The sequence below is a fragment of the Miniopterus schreibersii genome, assembly GCF_964146895.1.
Source record: "Miniopterus schreibersii genome assembly, chromosome: 1".
Classification (NCBI taxonomy): Eukaryota; Metazoa; Chordata; class Mammalia; order Chiroptera; family Miniopteridae; genus Miniopterus; species Miniopterus schreibersii.
Genome location: NC_138101.1, coordinates 70,150,637 through 70,173,612, shown reverse-complemented (window position 1 = coordinate 70,173,612; position 22,976 = coordinate 70,150,637). Strand labels below are relative to the sequence as shown.

The 22,976-nt window shown below is 44.8% G+C and overlaps 1 protein-coding gene across 3 annotated transcripts in view; it reads left to right on the top strand.

Annotated features, from left to right (window-relative positions):
- DIP2C (disco interacting protein 2 homolog C) overlaps window positions 1–22,976 on the top strand; it is a 365,873-nt gene that overhangs the window by 275,641 nt on the left and 67,256 nt on the right. For all 3 annotated transcript variants that reach the window (XM_081128158.1, XM_081128156.1, XM_081128157.1), the window contains 6 exons: window positions 10,749–10,888; window positions 13,592–13,728; window positions 14,975–15,183; window positions 16,203–16,317; window positions 16,855–17,056; window positions 22,685–22,794. In XM_081128158.1, coding sequence (XP_080984284.1) covers window positions 10,749–10,888; window positions 13,592–13,728; window positions 14,975–15,183; window positions 16,203–16,317; window positions 16,855–17,056; window positions 22,685–22,794 — 913 coding nt within the window. The remainder of the gene's footprint in view (window positions 1–10,748; window positions 10,889–13,591; window positions 13,729–14,974; window positions 15,184–16,202; window positions 16,318–16,854; window positions 17,057–22,684; window positions 22,795–22,976) is intronic.

Here is a 22,976-nt window from a genome sequence, read left to right as displayed (position 1 = left end):
ATTTTAAATTGTTTCTCTATAAATCTTTAACACTAAAAATATATTTTAAAACTTATTTCTTTAAAAAGATTAAAAACTTGGCACCAAAAATAGGTAAAATAAGTGGCTACTATTTACTGAGTGTACCTCACACACTGGATGACTTGCAAGGAGTTCTGGTCATTGTATCCACTGCCCCTGGCTCAGTTCTGGCTTTTCCTACCTGTTTTTTGGAAAATGACAGATGGCCATGAGGCATTTTCCACGTGGTCAGTGGGGCTCAAGCCTAAAACTAATCAGACATCAGGCAGCAAAAATGTGGTTCATGTAAGAGTGCTCTTGTATGGGCCCCCGTGTCCAAGGCTGTACCCTCATCCATGGTTCAGACTTCTCCTTTAGTCACCTGCACCTTCCAGCCTCTGTCCCCTTGGTGTGTGGTTACAGTCACTGCACTTAGAGTCAGTGACTTGACACACATCGGCGATCTTGCTCTTAGCTGACACAAGTGCCCATTTGCTTCAGCTTCTCACACTCTGGCCACAGTCCTGGCCACCATTACACCTTTGAGCTCTCATCTGTCATTTTCCAAAAAACAGGTAGGAAAAGCCAGAACTGAGCCAGGGGCAGTGGATACAATGACCAGAACTCCTTGCAAGTCATCCAGTGTGTGACATCCCCAGCTGGGAGCTTTCCTTTACCTTGGTTCACTGACTGAGGACTCTCCAGGACGGCTCCTCTGGGGAACAGTTAATGAAGTGTACCCCTTTATGTTGTTCCTGCATAAAACAGGGAGGGGCCAGAAAATGTACAGGATAAAAAGGTACAATTTTAGGATTCTAAGTTGAATTAGGATAATAAGTCAAAACTAAAAATAGTCCTCTGGCCACATCTTATTTCACATTTGTTCCCTTGCCTTGGTCACGTTCCTCAGCTTTCCCAATACAGTCATCATCTTACTGAATTATTATGTGTATGATGTGAGTTTGAGCCATTAAACGCTGGTGATTATGTGAAAGAGTAATCTTTATAATTAGCCATTGCACTTAGACTCTGTATGGAGGTTAATTTAGGTGACAACGACTTGATTTCAGTGGTAAATATCTTTAGGAAGGAAATGAATGCCAGGCTGTCATTTAGAATCTTTCATTGTCCTTGTTTCTTACATGTTTATATTTAAGTTATTTTTAAGCACATTTGATGAAAACAATATTCACAATGGATTTTTATCCACATAATCCTCCCCGGGCTGTTTTCTGTAACATGTGAATTTAGGTTAAAATTCCCTGTTCCTGGTGTTTCACATGAACAACTGTCTGTTGAAAGGTTGGGACAAATTCTTGTTTTGGGAATCAAGCATTTAAACTCACACTGTACTTTGTGCTAAGTGCTTACTTTCTTCCCTGAAACACATAGAAGACTTGAAATGGAATTTTCCACATGAAGAAGGCAGAGGCCAGGCTGCTAAGAAAAAGTAATTTTGATTCATTATATTCACACCTTTTTGAGTGGGGACCAGGAAGCCTCATCATTCATTGCTCCTCAAGGATTTTGGTATGAGGACTAAATGGATACTTTCTTAAATGTCACTATAAAGTTTAGTGTTAGAAGCCTTGCAATCTCACATTTTGTTTGCTGCCCATAGGATAATTTTTAAAGGAAAAAAAAAAAAAAGTTTGGCTGCTACAGTGTCCTATTTTGTTGCAAAGAAAGGCCTGTCAAGGAATAATTACCCCTCGTTAAAGCGAGTCTGCAGACAGACATTTTCCTCCACACAGATGTGTGAGCATTTATGTCCTTGTGTCCCATGCTTTCCTATCATCCTGGGACTGCTTGTTCTGCTGTAATGGTGAACTTCCAGTAAAGAGCCAGGACCAGCTGATTGCTTGGTTGGCTTTTCATCCACTTAATTAGAAAATGATAGTTGTCTGTGGTCATTGGTGAAGATAAAACTGCTGATGCATTTTCATTGCTCATGACTTGTAGGACTTTCGGTCTTTTGTGAAACATGTACCTGTGATTCTCTTCTGTAAAAAAAAAAGTATGTAAATCAGTACGCTAATAAGTGGATATGGGAAAGCTGCTCATGCAGCCAGAGGGCTGTGTGGGAATGAATGGCTTTGTGCACCAGTCATTTCTCAGCCTGCTACAAGCTGGTCCTTCCACAGTGGACAGCCAGGCTGGATGGGTTGGTGCCCATGGTTACAGCCTCTTGATGCCACTCCTCTTGTAAGAATGCCTCTTGCTTACACAGCAGGGAACATATTGGAAGGTTGTGGGGTGCACACAGTCAGTGGGTACCACAGGTATACTGCTTGAAAGTGGGCAGGACCCTGGCCATGATCAGAGGGAGCAGTCAGCTGGCACCCCAGCTTCCAGGACAATGTGCCCCTCAGATGTGCTGCCCAGGCTGCATCTGACTGCCCAGACTGGCCTCCCGTCAGCATTCCCCTCAGGGAAAGGCTGCTTTCCAGGAGGAAGTGAGATCAGGCCAGAAAATAAGTGATGTTCATTGTAGGAAGGTTGATGATTTTTAAGAACATGAGCTGGAGAATTTGAAGGAATAAGGACAGGAAACATGCCTGTCTTCATACGTGTCCTCTGCATGTGTGTCTGTCTTCATTAGTGTCAGCAGGTGGTGGCAGGAAACCACATTGTTCCCTGGTGAAGTCTGCCCTGGCTTCCTGTGGAATTCATATTTTTACCCAGGTATTTAACCTGCTTGCTTCTTTTTAAAACTGTCATCATCCAGGTCAATGTTGTGTATTTCCTTTTTCTCTGAAGATTTGTTGTAGAATAAAAAATATTGGAGAAATATGGATTCATGATGCCTAAACTCTTCAGTAGAATTTCCCCCCCAAAAGGGCAAATTACAAAATGAACACCAGCAAATTATTTTTTGGCTCCAAGTATCTCGTAGACTGCTGTTTCTGTTTCTGTCTCTAGAATATAGAAAATAGAGCTAATTTTTTTAAAGCTACATTGTGATAATGTTTATTGAACTAAAAAAACAATCTTTTTTGTGGCCTAACTATAAGGTATTATTTCAATACCTTGACGCTTTAGCAATGAATAGGTAATAATTATATAAAACATGTACATTTTAATATGTAATTAAAACAATTTCCGAGAATAATAAAGATATACCCCCTTGCTACCATAATCATTTTTCATGTTGAAAATGTCTAACCTAGTATTTAGAAAGCTGGGAGAAAACCAAGAGAGAAGATACCCAAAGGGTGATTCTATGCCGTACAATGCTCATTTGACACTGGAACTTGACAGTTTCTGCTAGGAGCACACCAACCAGTGGTCCAAAGTAAGAAAACTTAACACAGACCTTAGAATTGAAGTAGAATTTTCAAGAATGTTTTGACCTCTCAAAAAGTCAGACTTGGAGAATTAAAACCTTATTTTTAAAACACAAGAAGATAAAAAAATACTGTATGAAGTTTTATCTAAAAGTTTAGATAAAATTTTAAAAGTTCTCTAACCACAAAACAGTTTGGAGACGATAATCATCTAAATGAAAATATGACTCAATTAAGTGGCATTGAAGAGCGAGCAGAGCAGCTGTGTTATCTTGTTTAAATTAAGTTCTCCTGACTGCTTGCATTTAAGAGTGAGTTCTGGAGCGACAAGAAGATGGCGGTGTAGGTAACAGCGGTACCCTCTGCCTCCCACAACCACATCAGAATTACTAAAATACAGAACAACCATCATTAAGAACCTCCTGAAATCTAGCTCAACAGAAGTCCTACAACTAGGGAACTGAAGAAGCACATCGAGACCAGTAGAGAGGCGGAGATGCAGGGCAGAATCCGGGAAGAATCAGGGAGACGCAGCCTACAGTCCCACGCCCAGGTGCCGTGATTTAAAACCTGGAGGGATATCTCAGTGGTGGAGGTTTCCCGGAGGAGCAAGGGGTCCCAGCCCCACATCAGGCCCCCCAGCTCAGGGTTCCAGTGCCAGGAAGAGAAGTCCCCACAACTTTGGGCTTTGAAAACCAGTGAGGATTGTGGCTGAGTGAATGGAGGCTGCGGGAGTCCCTGGCAGCTCCTCTTAAAGTGCCCATGCATGGACTCACTCAGACGTGCTCCCCTCTGAATTCCATTGCTGGGCAGCAGCTTGACAGGAACCTGGTACATTCAGGGAGGAACTACCTTGCCTGGAATCAAGGCCCGAGCTGGAGGGACAGCTTTCTCTCAGAAGAGGTAGCAGAGCAGCCATTGCTCCTTTGGCGAGCCCTACCCCCACAGAGGTAGCAGGCATGTGCCATATTTGAATTTCCAGCACCTGACTCACACCTTTCGCCTGGGCCCTGGTGATTCCCACATACCCCTCCCCATCCTTCTTGCAACCTCATCCAAGCCATTTCCAGTGGCTTTTCTATGCAAGTGGTCTCTCGAGCCTCATGCTTAAGACTTTCCTAAAATCTCTCAAACAAGCAGCAGCTGGCCTCAGAGTGCCCCATACCTCTCGATATGTTGCCCCAGGCCTGTCTGTAGCAGCAGCCTGCATTGGTTCATAGCTTCGCCTCTCCTGGACACCTCCAAGCCCAGCACAAGTAGCAGTCATCTATGGTTTGCTGTGTAGCTCATTCTGGGTGGCCCTGGGCAAGGCACAGGCAGAGGCTGACTTTGCACCTCCCAGGAGGCCCCAGAGACAGTGCACCTGGTGGTCAGCTTCAGCCATGCTGGATTACAGCCACCCTACCACATCCATGAGTGACACACTGAAGGAGTGGAATCCGTGAACACCAAAGGTCCACTGAAGTAAATCCTGCTCTATAGAAGTGTTTCCAGCACACCAGCTCTTTGGCTGTAGCTGCAGCTGATCCTCACAGCTGATTGGCCAGGGGGTCAATTCCTCCCAGTGACACCAATAGCAACCAAGGCTCAACTACAACAGGACAGTGCATACAGCCCACACAGGGGAGCACCTAGAAGGCCCATCTCAGGTGACTGGGGAGGCTGAGCCACTGGACCTTACAGGATACCTATTACACAAAGCCACTCTACCCATTCTGGGAGACATAGCAACTCTTCCTAATACATAGAAACAAACACCTGGAAGCAGCCAAAATGTGGAGGCAAAGAAACATGTCACAAAGGAAAGAACAGAAGAAAGCTCCAGAAAAAGAACTAAGTGGAATGGAGCCAAGCAAGCTACTAGATACAGAGTTCAAAATGATGCTTATAAGGATGCTCAAGGATCTTAGCAAGACTATTAAGGACATTAGTGAGATCAATGACGTAATAAAGTATCAGAAATGAAGGCTACATGAACTGAAAGGAAGAAGAATTTACACGGAATCAACAGTAGAGTAGAGGATGCCAAGAATCAGATCAGCAATTTGGAATATGAGGAAGCAAAAAACAACCAGAAGAGCAAAAAGAAAAAGAATCCAGAAATACGAAGGTAGTGCAAGGAGTCTCTGGGACAACTTCAAGCAGCCCAACATTCACATTATGGGGATGCCAGAAGGAAAAGAAAGAGTGCATGAAATTGAAAACCTTTTTGAAAAAATAATGACAGAAAACTTCCTTTACCTGGTGAAAGAAATAGACTACAAGTCCCAGAAGCACAGAGAGCCCCAAACAAGGGGAACCCAAAGAGGCCCACACCAAGACACATCATCATTAAAATGCCAAAGGTTAAAGACAGAGAGAGAATCTTAAAAGCAGCAAGAGAAAAGCAGTTAGTTACCTACAAGGGAGCGCCCATACGACTGTCACCTGACTTCTCAACAGAAACTTTGCAGGCCAGAAGGGATTGGCAAGAAATATTCAAAGTGATGAAAAGCAAGAACCTACAACCAAGATTGCTCTACCCAGCAAAGCTATCATTTAGAACTGAAGGTCAGATAAAGAGCTTCACAGATAAGAAAAAGTTAAAGGAATTCATCACCACCAAACCAGCATTACATGAAACGTTCAAGGGTTTTCTTTAAGAAGCTAATGAACAAAAGAATCTGACAAACAAAATAGATCCAGAGACACTGAGGCATGCAACAGACTGTCGTATCTCAGAGGGAAGGGGGAAGCGGCGTGGGGGATGGGAAGAGATTACCAAAGAAGTTATATGCATATCTCCATAACCCATGGACACAGACAATAATAGGATCTGTGGGGGGGGGGGGGGGTTAAGTGGGGGGTAAAATGGGACACCTGTAATACTTTCAACAATAAAGATACAAATTTTTTTTTTTTAAGTTCTGTTTTGTGTTGACTTGTGCACAGAATATTTGTTGGTGGGGTCATGAGCTGCACAGAGAGCAGATAGCTGGGAAGTAGCCCATCCCTGATTTATATGCTGGCCTTTCCCAGCCAGTTCCACTCAGCTTGTCTTTAGACATGGAAGAGTAGCCGGGGCAAATGGAAACACAATTGCAAACAACTTGTATGGTATGATTCCTTTTCTGACTGAAAAAAAATTAAGTATTTCTAAATGGTATATTTAGTAAGAAGAAAAAGTCTGAAAGCTACATACTAAACTGGACAGGTGAGAACAGGACACAGGGATGACGTTCTTTTTCTGTTTTATGCAGTTTTGTTTTGTTTTTTTAAAGGCCATATATTGTTCTCATCAGAGAAAAGCAAGATAATTACATTAAATTAACTCATAACTTGGAGATATGTTGTTTTGACCTTGTGTCCTTCCCTATTAAAAATCATGAGTGTAACTGAGACCTTAGGCATCTGTTGTATTTTGAAAGTCTTTATCTTCTAAACATTGAATGTGGATATATCTATGGATTTGACTGCATTTCTCCTGAAGTTTGTGTTGCAGGAGTGCTCCCTGATATGCAATTTCTATTAAAACAAGGACAAGACCTCAGCTGCTCCCCATCCTTTACAGGACACTTATCATTTATTAGTGGCTATCCTGCCACAGTAGAAAAGATTAACCTGGAGAAGGAAACAAGTTAAAATAGTCTCCAGCCCATGTTTGTATGTTTGGTCACCCAGGCTCCTTCCGGGAGCTGGTTGACATTTTGTCCATGAGAAGGACACTCCAGACAAGCAGCTTCTGGAAGACAGGTCCTGGGTTCAGATGGGAAGACCTGGCTGCTAAAGGCCGAAAGGAGGACCCTCCCCTCAAGTAGATTGATGGCCCTGCCACTTTTTGGGTTTATTTGGAGCTCGGATGTATTTCCCAGGGAAGCAGTTATAAGAGGCACTTTGATGCCACAAGGAAGAGCTCCTGGACCACAGGTGCATGTCACCCTCTTGTCCTCTGTGTCCAGGGAGCCTGGCTGAGATCTGGTGTCCTGGACTGTGTTTGGCTCTCCACTTGCTTTGTTTTTCCACTTGCTGAGTTTATAACTTGGCACAGCCTTAACCTTTGGGCCTCAGATTTTCATCCATAAAAGGAGGGAAATATCAGTGCCCATACCACAGGGTCACGTGAGCATCAAATGTGTCAGTATACACAGAGCTCCAAGGTATGCCTGGTGCACAGTGTTAATCCAACAGGCATTAATTGTGTTATCAATGCTAGCATTACTACAGTAATATTATGTATATAACATATGCTATTTATATACAGGTGTATATGTACACGTGTGTGTAATTGTTCTATAATGCTCTATTATACAATGATACTCTAACAGATAAGCATCGTCATTGGAGGAGAAGGAACGTGCAATTACCCGAGACTTAACTCTTTCACTCTCCACATGTTCCTCAGTTGGAAATTACTAAATTAGAGATTGCCCATACAAGATGGGGGGGGGGGGGTTTCTGCTGGCAGAGGGCTCAGTGAATGATGGCGTCATTGACATTTGCAAATGTGGCTGCAGTTACTGGATTAGTCCTGGGATAGAAATCATTATAACTGCCTTTTATTTATTCACTTGACTCCGTTTATTTCGCATTAAAGTGTGTTTGAACCTATCCAAGATGTTTGCTTTAAGTAGCAGCAAACTGTAGATGTGTTGAGATTGATAGCAGCTTTTATTCATGTGTTCCACAAGCATGAGTAGTAGAGGCATATCTAATTTTTTAGAGGCTAGAAGTGGTGTCACAAGTAAATAGCGATGCAAACTGTCTGACTGAAGCCATTGGCCCTCGAGCATATTGCTCCTGAGGCACATGCTGAGGGTGAGGTGCACCTTCCTCCTTCAACGTCTTTAATTCTGGTCTTTGTCTCTTTGCTGTCACTGCAGCATTGGCCACACATATCTGCACACCCTTTTCCTTCTCTGCATGCAAAGGTCACCTCTATACAGTCCTGAAAATCACTGGGACCATCCCTTCCCCATGTCACACTCATGTGCCACACAGAGCTGCACAGTCGTGACTCACAACTTCATCCCAGGGTTGGACCTGGAAGGTGACAGATTTGTCTGTAGCTCTTGTAGCCATTATTTAATTTACTGTTTTTGATTATGAGAGTAACTGAAATCCCCAGGAATTCTGCTTATTGGGATTATTTTTTCACTTTCTCACCTAGTTTATCTGCTTGGATGTTTTATTTCCTTGCAAGGTGTTAATGGAAATAAAAATCTGACTTGGTTGTTAACCAAGGGAATGCAAATTGAAACAACTATAAGGAATGGTACTTTACTCTTCAAATTGGCAACAGTTTTAAGGTAGAATAGCAGTGCTGGCACAAGGGTGCAGAAACAGGTGCTGCTGACAGGTAACTGAGCATAGGGGGGCAAAAGCACAGGTGTGAAGCCGGCCTAACCTTGCGACCCAGGTCTGCCCTCAGCTGTGGTTGTAAACACCTCTCCTCAGTCCCCCTCCTACCTATAAATCGGGGGACAGCATGCCTGTCCCACAGAGTTGCCATAAGAATAGCTAGCATATCTGAAATGCCGAGAACAGCATACTGCGTGTAGCCAGCACAATGTACATGTCTAGTGAGTGAAAAAATAATCACACACTGTTAGTGGCAATGCAAAGTGATAGTCTTACTGGAAGGTAGTTTAGGTTTTATTAAAATTTTAAAGGTTGCCCAGCTGGGCGTGGCTCAGCGGTTGAGAGTCGACCTAGGATCCCAGTGATCGGGGTTCGATTCCTGGTCAGGGCACATGCCCAGGTTGCGGGCTCAATCCCTAGTGAGGGGTGTGCAGGAGGCAGCCGATCAATGACTCTCATCAATGATGTTTCTCTCTCTCTCTCCCTCTCTGAAATCAATAAAGATATATTAAAAAAAAAAATTTGTTTTAAAGGTATACATTTATTATTCCATTCCCTTTCTAATGATGTATCTTACAGAAATATTTCCAGCTTTATAAAAATTGAGTGGAATAAAATAACTGATCATATATTCATATTACTGAATACCATCTAACAAGAGAGGTCAGTTCATTGTGTGTGCAGCTCACATACTACACACATGGTCATATGTGCACGTGCACACTCACGTGGAAAGATCTGCAAGGTGTATTTAGTGGAGAAAATGTTGAAGAATATGCATATTGTGGTCCTGCTTTTCTTTGAATATAAATGTATTTGTGTATGCACATATTTTATATGTAAATGCACATCACAGAGGCTGGAACTTCATGGATTGAGGTGTTGGTGGAGGCTGCCTGTGGGCGGGGGAGGGTAAGCAGGAACTTTCCCCTTTTGCTGTGTGTCTCATGCAGTATTGAACTTGCTCATACAAGGATGTGCTCATATAATTTGTTTTGTTTTAAAATTTCATAAAAACAAAACTTCACAGTAAACTAAGAGATGCTCAGTCTTCTAGGCCAGAGGCTGGGAAATTGCCAGGAAAGGACACAGGATGAAATCCAGGTCTAGGCCCAGGTCTGGATCTCACCTAGCCCATCAGTCACACAGCAACTAGGCTGACGTTTCTAATCTGTGATTCGGGAGAAGAGTGGTGCCCCCATAGGTTTGTGAATTAAGTAAGTCACTGTGTGAGGGCTCAGGACAATTTGGGACACAAAAGCTTCAATTGAGCAAAATTTTGTCATCAGGCGGGAGGTGCTGTGGGAAGTCTTGCAGAAGAGTTTAGGGAACAGAACTGGGACTGTGTTGTCTGTCCTGAGGTGGGGCAATGAGGCCGAGCGCTGAGTCTAGGTAGGAATCCATGTGCTTCTGTTCTGAGAGTAGAGATGAGGCCAAGAGGGAGGGATAGGGGTAGACTGTGGAGCCCACGGGCATGGAGAAGATAGACAATGTATCCAGTGAAACCATATTTTATCCAAAACCCCATATCCCATGACCATAAAGCATGTTACAGCATGTCTCTCATCCAAACATTGTCCCTAAGAACTTGCCATCCAGAATGACATCACCTCAGCCTCAGTTCAGATTCTCACACGTACAGTTGCTCTTGAACCTACACCATGCACGTCTGAACTTGAGGCTGGATAAGCAGAATCTTTCTCATTTATATTCCATGCTACCATCGTGTTCTTAGAATCATTGCTCTCCCTTTTAACCATTTCCAAAACTGGAAAATGTAATCTTGCAGAAGTGGGGTTGGAGAAAGAGAATTAAACCAGTCAGTCTATGGTGGGTGTATAGAAGGGAAGGGTAGATATTAAGGGAACACAGCAATGCCCTCACGCTTCTGAGGTGCTTTTAAAATATTCTGGAAACCCAGAGGTAGAATTAATGGACACTAACATATCAAAAACAGGGCCCCTGACAAGCTAAGAACCCTTGAAATGTGGCAGCCAGGCCTGTTTTCAGGAGTCCTGCAGGACCCAGTGTGGCTGCCTTTGGTGTGCAGGTGTCCTCTTGTGCTTATCTGTGGTTACAACAACGTCATTGCTTCTACATACTCAGACAAAACTGCTCTTACAGGCCCACAGATGACAGCAACCAGCCCCCGGGCCGGGGCGTCCTCTCCATGCACGGGCTGACTTATGGGGTCATCCGAGTGGACTCGGAAGAAAAGCTGTCTGTACTCACCGTGCAGGATGTCGGCCTCGTGATGCCTGGAGGTGAGAGTGGGCCCCAGGTCACAAACAGTGTATGAGTTCTTTCAGGACCCTAGATGTGGGTGATGGAGGAATCAGTTATCAAATGCTTCTCTGACTGCATCACCTCCCCCTCTGGAAGGCGCTCTCGGATTGATGCTTAATTACAGTCTTCTCGCATGTTTGTTAAGCTTCATGGTTGGCGGTAACACTGCCCCTCCTGGTGATGGGAAACCTAAAATGTTCAAGAAGCCGAGGAACGGCTTCTATGCCTCTTGGTGCACTGGAACCGGGGTCCCCTTCCCATGGGGGTGGTGGGAGCTGCTCTGTACCCCCAGTGGCACTTGGTGGCTTCTCCTCTGAAGTCCAGGTCATCCCAACGCACTATGCAGAGCTGGGTGCTAGCTAGGCCTGTAGCAGATACTTGAAGACTGAGGAATGGTGGCCTGGGTATTTAGTGAAACTTGTCTTAGCAGTAGAGCCCTCTTTAGAAGTCAGAAACCATTTCCATAAGTGAGCAGAGAGGATTCCTGGTTGAAAGGCCCACCCTGCAGGACCCTACCTGCCTTCCACCCCCTGCCCTGCACTTGGGCCCCCTTGTGATCACATAGTGCTACAGGAAGCACAGGGAGACTGGCTGTGCTGGCACAAGAGGGGAGCTCACCCTCTTATTTGCAGGATACTCTTACCTGGTCTTGCTTCTCCTCACACACATCCCCTCTCTTATGTCCCTTTTGAGCACCTAGGCCCCCACAGTGGAGTGGGTTCCCTTCTCAGGTGCAGATTCCACTTGAGTCTAGACCTTCTCTTGATGAGCCCTCCACACACGGGAGTGTGGTCTCACCTCATAGGGGGACAGTCACATCCAGGCACAACACAGCCCCACAGACACACACGTGCAAGGCACTAGAAATGAGAACGTAGCTTCCTCACAACCAGTGCATGCCACAAGCCAGAGGTGCATGCAACCCCACACTGTAGGTGCATGGTCCATGTGGACCCTCTTAGGAGTGTCCCCAGGGCCCCTCCGCAGAAGGAGGTGAGCTGGCCCAGGCTTCCCAGAGGTCACCTTGCCTGTCCATAAAGAAAGAGTCTCTTTCTCCTTGGACCCCTGGTGTCACAGAAACTTTGCTTAAACCATCAAACCCTCTATGTGCTGTGTCTCAGGCCCACTGCACACTTCCAGCCTTACCCAGGCCTCCTGGCTCCTTTCTTTAAAAAACATATTTTTCAAATAAATAATAGATCCCCATGATTTTAGCCTCAAAAGATTCAGGTTGTACAATGATAAAATTTCCTTTTTGTCAATAATGCTTCCTCTCAGAAATTCCTTGAGGCTATGGGCACACACACACACACACACACACACACTCTCACACTCACACTCTGATGACCACATTTGTTTTTTCTGGGGGTTTTTCTATTTCACATAATGAGAGAGCACTGTGGGGTTTTCCTCTGTTCAGTGCCACATGATTTAGGGCACTCATCTTGTATCTTAGAGCTCATTTGTCAGTGCATGAAGAGCTCTCCTTCCTCTCCAGGCTGCGTAGTATATGGTGTTTGAGTACATGTAATTTATTCAGTTTGTCCCCCCACCCCCAGTGATTGTCTGTCTTGTGCTCCTGAGCTGCAGTGCTGTGAGTAACTTGCCTGTGCTTCATCTTCACAAATGTGAGGATGATCGAATGGGAAAGTTCTAGGGACTGGATTTTTTTCTAGGGCAGATGCCCACATAAGTGACAATATTGTGTCCTTTGGAAAAACTGTAAAGATTTTTATCCTACCACTAGTGGGGGATGTCCCTCTCTCTCCACTCCCTCCTCCCCAGTGTATTATCACACTTCTTAATTTTTATCTGATTGTTGAAAAATATTTGGTATAATTTTATTCTGAATTTTTCTCCCCAAAAGTGAGCTGAATGTCTTCTGTGTTTTGCTGGCTGTTTCTTAGATGTGGCACTTCCTGTCACCTCATTCCAACACAAGGTGATGGGCTCAGGCTCTTCCTGGTCAGCTCAGCAATCCTGACCAACTCCCCACTTCACTGAGCCTCCAGCTCCCTGATCAGACCCATGGTCTGTGGTCGCCGATCAGGGTGCATGTGTCATGACAGTGTCGGGCGTGCATGCCACGGATGAGTAAAACTTATCATCGCTGAGTTTCATGCTGAAATGGTCAGTTGAGAAGTTCTTGACCAATATTCTGTGAAGGGCCCAGCTTGACGGGGAATCTGAAATCAAAGATTACAGTTTCCACAGAAGCTGGGGCCCTCCACCCAGAACTCAGAAGACTGTAGGGCTCAAAAGACTGTTGATGGAGTTGAGGTTGCGTCCTGGAGGCTGCATGTATTTTGCTGATGGTGTTGTAGCTGATGGCCCTTGGCCTACTCTGAATGTTATCCTCATGTCTGTGGCAGAAAGGGCTACTCCCCTTACATACGATTTACACATTAAAATTAAAGCAATTGGGATGATCTACCGATGTCACAGTTGTGAAATATGACATTTTGCTGCAACATGAAAAGTCATGACTCACTTTAGGGAAAATGACTACCTGGCTTATTACCTCCCTGTCACACTTGTATTTTTGTTCCCGATGCTGTTCCTATTCATTTGTGTTTCCCTTTGTATTCATCTCTCTGTTTCCATGTATGTCTCTCTGTAACTGTCTCCCTATTCCTACCTCCCTCCCTCTAACATTTCCTGTGCTCCATGTTCCACAACAGCCATCATGTGCTCTGTGAAGCCAGACGGGATCCCTCAGCTGTGCAGGACAGATGAAATCGGGGAGCTCTGCGTGTGCGCAATTGCTACGGGCACATCCTATTATGGCCTCTCGGGCATGACCAAGAACACCTTCGAGGTAGGTCTGGGAGGTGAGCACCATTGCCAGGTGCACAGATGTGAAAGATAAGATGGTAATTTCTCAAAAGAACATTTTTATAGTCATTAAATGGTTGCACTTTCTCCTGCCACTTCTTATAGTTTTCAATAAATTTGGCTTATGTTGTTTTCACCTTGTAACCAAGTGTCAAAAAAGGGCAAAAACAGTTTCTTTAAAATGGCCTTTTTAATATTTTGTTGTCCTCACCTTTGCCTGTTTTGTAAGAGCACCAGTAACAGTGGGTGGATAGAGGAATGTGAGCACACCGGCATGGCTCACTAGTGGGGGAGCCATTGGCCCCCTTTATGGCCTGTCAGGCAAGGCCACACTTGGCCAGATGTGAACGAGTGTGCACGCTAAATAACTATCTCCACAACATGAACAGGCAAGCGTTTTGGGGGTGGGGGCAAGGGGGGTATTATGCTGTGTGTGTAATGTGTGCAATGTGTACATGGGTTGTGTGTGCACACAGGTGATGTATATGTTGTATGTGTGTGTTGATGTTATGAGTGAGAGGTTGAGGGGTGTACTCAGTAGTCTGGGAACTCAGCTGCACCTCCATGTTCTCAGAGTTTATACCACTAACTGGGAGATGCCCAACCCCAGGAGAAGCACACTTTTGATTGCTAAGTGCAGGAAAGCCTGAGTTGTTTGGGGATAAGTTTCTTAATGCTTAGAACTGTGGCTGTTGAATGTACATTCACGTTTTCAAGACACTCCTAAATAAAATCCCCATCTTCTCTATGTGATTCACCTGCCAGGTTTGAGGAAAACAGGTGCAGAGTCTGAACACATGTAATTTGCTTCCTTTATATTTTTTTAAGTGTAGTTCCAATAAGGAAAGCTATTTTAATGATAGGGAACATTTCATAACTAAAAGATGTTATTTAAAATGCCCCTTGAGTCTCCACTTATCACTTTATGCTATGACTTCATAAGCAGAAGAATTAGTGTTTATTAGACTATTGTAATGACCTCAGCATATCACCTGTTAAGAGGCTCAGAATCCATGGAAAGAAACCTGCGAGGGGCCTTGTGTGTGCACCAGCGGGACCAAATTATAAGGTGCTGTTTGTGGTGTCTGGTGGCAGCAACTGCCTGGGCTGGCTTCCCCAGCCAGGGCTCGGGTTAGGAGACAGAGCTGAAGAGAAGCAGGTCTAGTGGGCTCCAAGGAGGAGGGAGGAATTCAGGCATCACTGGGCACTCACAGCGCATGCTTCCCTAGGTATTCCCTGTGACGAGCTCAGGGGCCCCTGTCAGCGAGTACCCCTTCGTGAGAACAGGCCTGCTGGGCTTCGTCGGCCCTGGGGGGCTCGTCTTTGTGGTGGGCAAGATGGATGGGCTCATGGTGGTCAGCGGGCGCAGACACAACGCTGATGACATTGTAGCCACAGCCCTGGCCGTGGAGCCCATGAAGTTTGTCTACAGGGGAAGGTGAGTGCACCCTCTGTGCATTAAGCACACAGTTTTCTATAGCATGTTTTATATAAAATTGCATAAATTCCTTAAACTGATGGGACTCAGTACTCTTATGTAAAATGAAGCAACTGGACTCAATGAACTTTGAGATTCAATCGAGTTCTCAAATATCCAGTTTTATAGAAATTTCCTGAGCCCCAGAACGATATTTTCATTAATTTCTCCTCTAAATTACATAAAAATATCTATTTGAGAAACGTATTTTTAATAAAAGTTCAAAAAGTCAAATATTCATCTCTTGGTGCAGGTCCTTTCAAAAGATCCAAAGATAATACGTGAGTGACAGATTTACAGGGGACACTGGCTCTTGCGACTTCCCTCCCCTGACTGTACCCCTGCCTTGCTTGGCACAGGGTAAATGTTGGTGATTGCTTTTGCTAATTTGAAGAAAGTCATAAACTGCTTCAGAACCTTGTTTCAGTGCTGCAAGCTAAGGGAGAAGGAGAAATAGATATTGAATGAGGCATTGCCACCTTTGGATTATTCTTAAACCTCTGTGAAAAGCGGCGCTGGGGATTTGAGTCACCACTATCCTGTGCTTACGCAGGAGGCTGGCATATCTAGTAGAAAACTGTTATTTCACAAACACAAAATTTCTACTCATTTGGAGACTATTGCTTCACAGGTGCAAACTCAAGACGTGGATTAAGTGGTTTTCTAAATTTCAGCAGTTCTGATAATTGCACTGAACTTCTGTCGGCACTAAGAGGTGGGGAAGTTGTCACCAAACCTGAGGTGACCTCAGGGAATGCAGGCCATTCTGCTCAAAACTCTGCCAGGCTCCCCCTCTCAGAGCTGCCTTCTCCTTAATACGTGCATGGAATTTTGATGTTGTGATGGCTGTTCTGACACAGTCCTTGGTGCTGGGACCCCCTGAGCCTATAACCAGTGGCTCTAAAGCTCCTTATTGCAGACTCGTCCTCACACAAGCATCTCCAGCCTATACTCACTATGCCTTCCCTCTGTCCCTGCAGAATAGCTGTGTTCTCAGTGACCGTTCTGCATGACGAGAGGATAGTGATCGTGGCTGAGCAGCGGCCCGACTCCACGGAGGAGGACAGCTTCCAGTGGATGAGCAGGGTGCTCCAGGTAGCCCTTCTCTTGCCCTCTTCCAGGCATGCCCACAGCTTTTGTAGCATTTGTTAGAATGTGGCCAACTCTCATAGTATATGTTTTTATCCTTGAATGTCACTCCATTTGGTCAAATATTGCATCAACCCTGAAACTTGTGTGTGCTTTTATCCCTGATTGTCACTCCATTTGGTCAAAAATTTTGCATTCCAGGAGAGTGGCTGTTAGACTGAGATTAGCAATCGGGGGTTTGCAAAACTGGCTCCTGCTGTTCACCTGGGGAGGTCACGAGTGTCTATCTTAAGACTATGTTTTCTTTTCTTCAAACTTCCTTTCTTAATATGTGTGGTATTCTACAGTTCCTCCATAACAGTTTAGTTTGGTGAGATTTAGCCAGGCAGCCCCCTCTCTTACCTTGGTGCCTCCCATGGGCCATACTGCAGTGCTGCACATGCTTCCTGTGCTCTGGATGGTGCTTTGCACAGCCTGTATAGGTGCTTGATGTCTCTTCACAGTACCTGTTTTAACACATTGGTCTCCTCTTGTGACTTCCAGGCAATCGACAGCATCCATCAAGTCGGGGTTTATTGCTTGGCCTTGGTTCCTGCAAACACCCTCCCCAAAACCCCTCTCGGTGGGATTCATTTGTCAGAAACAAAGCAGCTTTTCCTGGAGGGCTCGCTTCACCCCTGCAATGTCCTGATGTGCCCACACACTTGTGTCACAAACCTGCCTAAACCTCGACAAAAGCAGCCAGGTATGGTCAGGGGCAGGAAGGATTTGTGTGGAGTCTTAGGTGGGCTCTGCAGCCGGTGGTGGTGGTGGTGCCATGCTCACCAGGCCTCGTGAACTGAGGCAGTTCTCAGCCATTCTTCCTCCTGGTCGCCACCCCTAGGAGTGGACCTGTTCACCCTAAGCTGTGTTTTTTGCAGAAGAGTGGGTGGAATGCAGGGCTTTGCTGGGCCAGTGGAACCACTCAGAGCAGGCATGTGCAAAACATCTGGAGTGAAGGTGGCGCCTGTGTCCTGAGCCTCCTTAGTGGGGCATCAGATCTCCATCTGCTGTGGCCTCACCAAGGCACAGAGCCTCTCAGGCTCAGTTTCCTGGCACATAAATGAGAATAACATGTCCATACATGTTTCATGGGTTAATTTGGGGGTCAAAGCTGCCAACACATGGGAAAGCACTTTGAAGCCTATGAAGAATCTGCAAACCTGCAGGTGATGTTGTCATGAGAGTGCACATTTGCCTGGTGCTTTGCAGTTTGAGGGACATGTAGTTATTAATTATCTGACTTTCAATCATGCTCTTTGGGGCTGCACAGTTATCATTGAAAGGGAATTTATCTCAAGAATGTGCGTGGTGAGGAGGTAAATCTGCCAGTGTAGCCAGAAGGTCCCTGGCCTCCAGGCTGGAACATGCAGACAGACATTAGAGGACGAGAGCTCGGGCTGGGTGGTGGAGTGTGTAGCATGTTACACATATTAACTCCTTCATCTCTCAGAGCACTAGCTAGTGGCACTCTCGTCTCCTTTCACAAATGAGGAAAATGCCTCACCCACAGCTGTGGGGCCAGAGTGTGGTGGAAACAGACCTAGACTCAGTGGCTGTTTGCTCCACCTTTAGAGTGTCAGGGTGCCGGGCAGACTCTATGGCAAAGGCAGCTACAGGCCCTTGGGTATCGCAGGGCATACACTCTGTGGTAAACGTAGGGGCCATCTGGCCCCCGAGGCTCAACTCCCTGAAAGTGAGATTGGATGAGTTACGTGGGGCAGATGATCCTCTTGGTTAATGTGAGGACATGGATGCCACAAGAGAAAAGTGGTCTTCCCACAAGGAGAGAGGACTCAGAACTTTTGTCCAGGTCTATGACTGTGTCCCTTGCTGTTAATGTCCCTGCAGCACAGAGATGTCTGTAGAGCAGTCAGAATGCAGCTTCCACCTTGTGCTATTTAGTTCTTTCCTAGTACAAAGTAATTCTCTTCAATAGCATAGAAAGTCAGTTTGTAGGCATCATTGCTCTTTTATTTTTGTCCTATTTCTGTCTTGTTAATTATTTTCTTATATTCTAGATTTCCTTAACTAATATTCCTCTCCTGTTTCTTCCTTCTCACCTTCATTTTTTTCTCTCAATCCCTGGTGCATATGATTGTTATAGCCAAATGTACAGTCGCACTCACCAAAATCTTCATTCTTTAAATTCTGTGGGTGCCCTGGCTGCACGTGGGGAGCCTCTGGAAACACAAAGCATCACCCTTCGGTGAGCACAGCAACAGGATGACAAAGCGCCTCTTTGTCTCCTGTTATCTTAGGGCATGGACTGCACTGGGGATGCTCTGTATGGGCGTGATGGTTTTGTGTGTTGAGGATGTGGGCTCTCCAGGGTCCTTGTGCACTCCTAAGTGACTGGTGTGTCTCTGTCCTACTCACCTTCACTCATTATCAGACACCTCGACCCAGTGTCTCCAGGTGCTCAAGTGTGGAGGAGGTCATGGAGCCCCGCAGGTCAGCAATGTGACGGCAGAATTCAGGACAGATATCTGTGGAGAGGGATCATTTGCAAATGCATATGATTCCAGAAGTGCAGGGTACCGCTCACCTGCCAGATGTCAAGGAACTCGAAACGACAATCATGGCCAAGGTGAAAGGCCAGGACGGTCTGCGCTGAGAGCTATGGGGAAAGCCTTCTTTCCTCAGGGGGGAGCGTGGTAAAGGTGAGCAGGAAGATTTGGGGCCACTTGAACAGTACAATGTTGTAAATGGAACCTATGGTTACTTATAAATGTAGGGAAAGAATTTTTTATTGATATTTGGTGTCCCATCTTTTCTTGTTAAATATTGAGAGGCTATGTAATTCTGTGTCTCCAAAAAGCTGTTTTTTAGCACCAGTACATGGCAGCTGTGAGGTACCAGTTGCCATCCCTAGCTTAGTTGATGACCTGTGATGTCCCTTAGACAGGTGACGTTTCCCTGAGGCCTCATTTTCCATGAATGCAGGTAGGGAAATGGGCTAGACAATTTCTACAGTCCCCTTGGAACAAACATTTATGACTCCAAGCAAGTACTCAGCGGCCAAAGCAAACATTTACTGAGGCTCTTTATGCATAAGGGTTTTGCTAGATGCTTGAAACAGAGCCCCTAAAATTTAGATCATTTGTAGACAACCTAATTGCCTTTTAACTGGATGAATTTGTATTTACTCAGCTAACAACACTATTGCTGCAAGTGTCTTAATTAAGCAAAAAACTGTTAAAAGACCTTTAACCCATCAGTTAAGCTAGCAACAAAATGATAAAAGCAGCTCTAACTTTCCCTGGACATATTTTATAAGAGCAGCTAGAGGAGACCTGAGGAATAGCCATTAGAGCTCAGCCCCTCAAGGAGAAGAAATGCTGCCTTCACACACACCGCCTGCCCCATGTCCCTGCACAAACTTGTCGGTCAGGTATTGGAAGGCAAGAATTAAACAGCACTTACATGGAGTTACTAGCTTGTAGATTTGTAAATCTCTAAGAGGGAGTGTGGAAAGATAAGAGCAAATATGAACTTAACACATAGCTTAGGAAAATCTCCACCTTATATTTTCATATTTTGAAGGGTGAGATGAAGACTGCAGGAGTGTTTTGCACATGCCCCCTTCAGTCAACAAGGGAGAGAGCCTCCATTCTCTGTAAGGATGAATTTTATAAATAAAAGCAGCAGGAAAGCTGCTTGTCTCCCAGCAACATTAGGAACACATAAACTCTTGAGTCTGTGTGGGGAGAAAGACACGCAAGGTCCGAGCTTTGCAGCCAGAGAAGGCCAACAGAAATAAATTCTCAGTGAGGAGAGACTGGACTCAGAGAAGCACAAAATAAGGCACCTTGAAGTCGTGATATCCCCTCAAAACAGTGCTTTTCCTACTATAGTTTGGATTCTTTAAAAAATTGTAGGGAAGCCTTCAGTGTAGGCCATTTCCAAGTTGGCTTCTTAGAAAAACCGTCCTGCCCAGTCTCAACGGCCAAAAAGAACATTGGATACTTTCTTACAGGTACTAAAGATAGGAAATCAATGACCAATAAGCAAGGCTGTAGATGGGTGCATTTGTTTCTGGGCAGCAGCTACGTCACTCCAACCACACAGCAGTGTCATTCCCACCACTATGCACCACGTTGCCTAATTTTCTTTCTCATAGTTTTTTTTTAATTGACTTTATTGGTGTGACATTGGTTAGTAAAATGATATGTTTCAGGTGTTCCATTCTCTAATACATCATCTGTATTTTATATTGTGTTCACCATCCTGAGTCAAGTCTCCTTCCATCACCATTCATCGCCCCCTTACCCTGTTTTATCTCCTCCACCTCCCTTTCCCTCTGGTAATCACCATACTATTGTCTGTGTTTACGAGGGTTTTTTTTTTTTTTTTTTTGGGGGGGGGGGGTTGCCTAATCCTTTCACCTGCTTCACCCAGCCTCCCAACCCCCTTCCCCTCTGACAGCTATCAGTCTGTTCTCTACCTGTGAGTTTGTTTCTGTTTTATTTGTCAGTTTATTTTGTTTGTTAGATTCCACATATAAGTGAGATCATGTGATACTTGTCTTTTTCTGAATGGCTTATTTCACTTAGCATAATGCTCTCCAGGTCCATCCATGCTGTCACAAAGGGTAACGTTTCCTTCTTTTTTGTGGCCGAGTAGTATTCCATTAAGACCTAAGAAAAGAAATTTAGTCCCAAAGTAACACACATGAAAATTCAAACATGATTTAGCTGAGTATGTAAGTCATGTTCTATGATTACATGGAAACTAGCATAAAGGCTCCTACAAATCACCTAAAATCAAAGACATCAGTGCAGAAATCTGTGTCGTAGGCTGTTCTCCACAATTCAGGCCTACCTTGAAGCACCCTGCAGTCTCTCGCATAGATGCGGAAAGTTGAGTGTTTCATGACAAACCAAATTCTGGATAGTCACGTATCTGCAGAGAAGAGTGGGTGACCTGTTCCCACTTGGACAGTCAGCTAAAGGATATTAGGTGCTCACCCCCTGCATTCCTCATCACTCCAGTGAAAGCCAGGATGACTGCTGGGGTGGTTGTCATGGCAGCTGTGCATATTATAGGCTGGGTTCAGTATCATCACACCCCTCAGCCTAAATCTCAAAACCTGTGTCTCAGCTTCAGATATAATAAACAGCTGTCCATGTGCAATAAGTGATGCGTCATGTATCCTGATTTCTAAGCCTGTAACTTGGCCTTCATTGAAAATTTAGTAATAATAGGACTCAGTAGTAGCCTTCAACTTGTATTTTATCAAACCAAGGCTTAAACACTAATGTCATCTTTGTTACTTTAAACTGCAGTTCTTTTGGTAAATATCTCTCAGCCTTCCTCCCTCACTTCCTCTTCTCCTTCCTTCCTCACTGTCTCTCACACTTGCATGCTCACGCTCAGGCCCTATCACACAGGCTTACACACACGCACAGTCACAGGCTCACGTGCACACTCACATGCCCCCTCACACACCCTTATGCATACTCTCACACTGGCATGTTCTCCTGGAACTCCTACCCTTTTTCTATTAAGTGTGTGCATCTTGATTTATATGTATGTGTTTAATGAAAAGAAAATGTGAATGGTAGTATTTTCAGAAAACTGAGGTTATCTAGGGTTTCTTGAATGAGAAAATTTGAAAGCGTTACTTCAGCTCTTTAAGAACCTTCTTTGTTTCATTAAAAAAGAAAAGGAAAGCTGCCAGAATAGATTGTTTCTGCATTTCTCTTTTGTACTGTGTCAGAAACTATGAAAAGAGCCTGGTGATTGAGTTGGTAACAGGGGCATAAAGGGAACTTCGACTATCTCTGGGCCTCACAGAGAACCTGAACCTTTCCATTGATGAAATACACAGATAAGTGACTCTGTGTCACATCCTTCAGCAGTATTACTCTCTAAGTGTATCCCAAGAGGCATGTATAAGAAACATTTGTTTAGTCAACTCTTGGTGATGTGTGCTAGCACCCAGGAACCAGACTCACAACCCAGGAGTCTTTCACTACTTAGCAGTGAAATACGTCATGTTTTAAACTCCATGTTTGTCTTGGGCACTATTTTTTATAATCACTAATGTGAGATTTCAGTATTCCTCTAACTGGAAAGTAAAGGAAGTGGGCTGGGGCAGCACTGGGGGGTTTGTGAGCACATTGTTTCTCTCTACCCTTCATCGAGTTTATACTTGCTGCAATCATCATCATAATCATAGAGACTTCTCTGAAACCTTGCTGTAATAAGATATTTTCAAAGCCATGTCTTTGAAAGGATTTCCCCAGAGTAAGCACTTTACCAAGGTGGGAGGTCATGTTTGAGGAATTTCACGTGTTTTCCTCACGTGTGCGCCACTGTTTCTTTCCAGAAATCGGCCCTGCCTCTGTGATGGTGGGGAACCTGGTGTCTGGGAAGAGGATTGCACAGGCCAGTGGCAGAGACCTGGGTCAGATAGAAGACAACGACCAGGCCCGGAAGGTGAGAGCAGAGGGACCGCCTTCACTGGGCCCCCACTCATCACCCTGATGCTGAATTTCAGGAGCATGAGCTCTAGCTTCCTGCTCTGCCAGCCCAGGTCTTCCACTGATCTTCCCTGTCTTTGGTGACCTTTGCTTCCTACCTGCCCTCTTGGTTCTGCAAGAGACACCCACATAATGTTA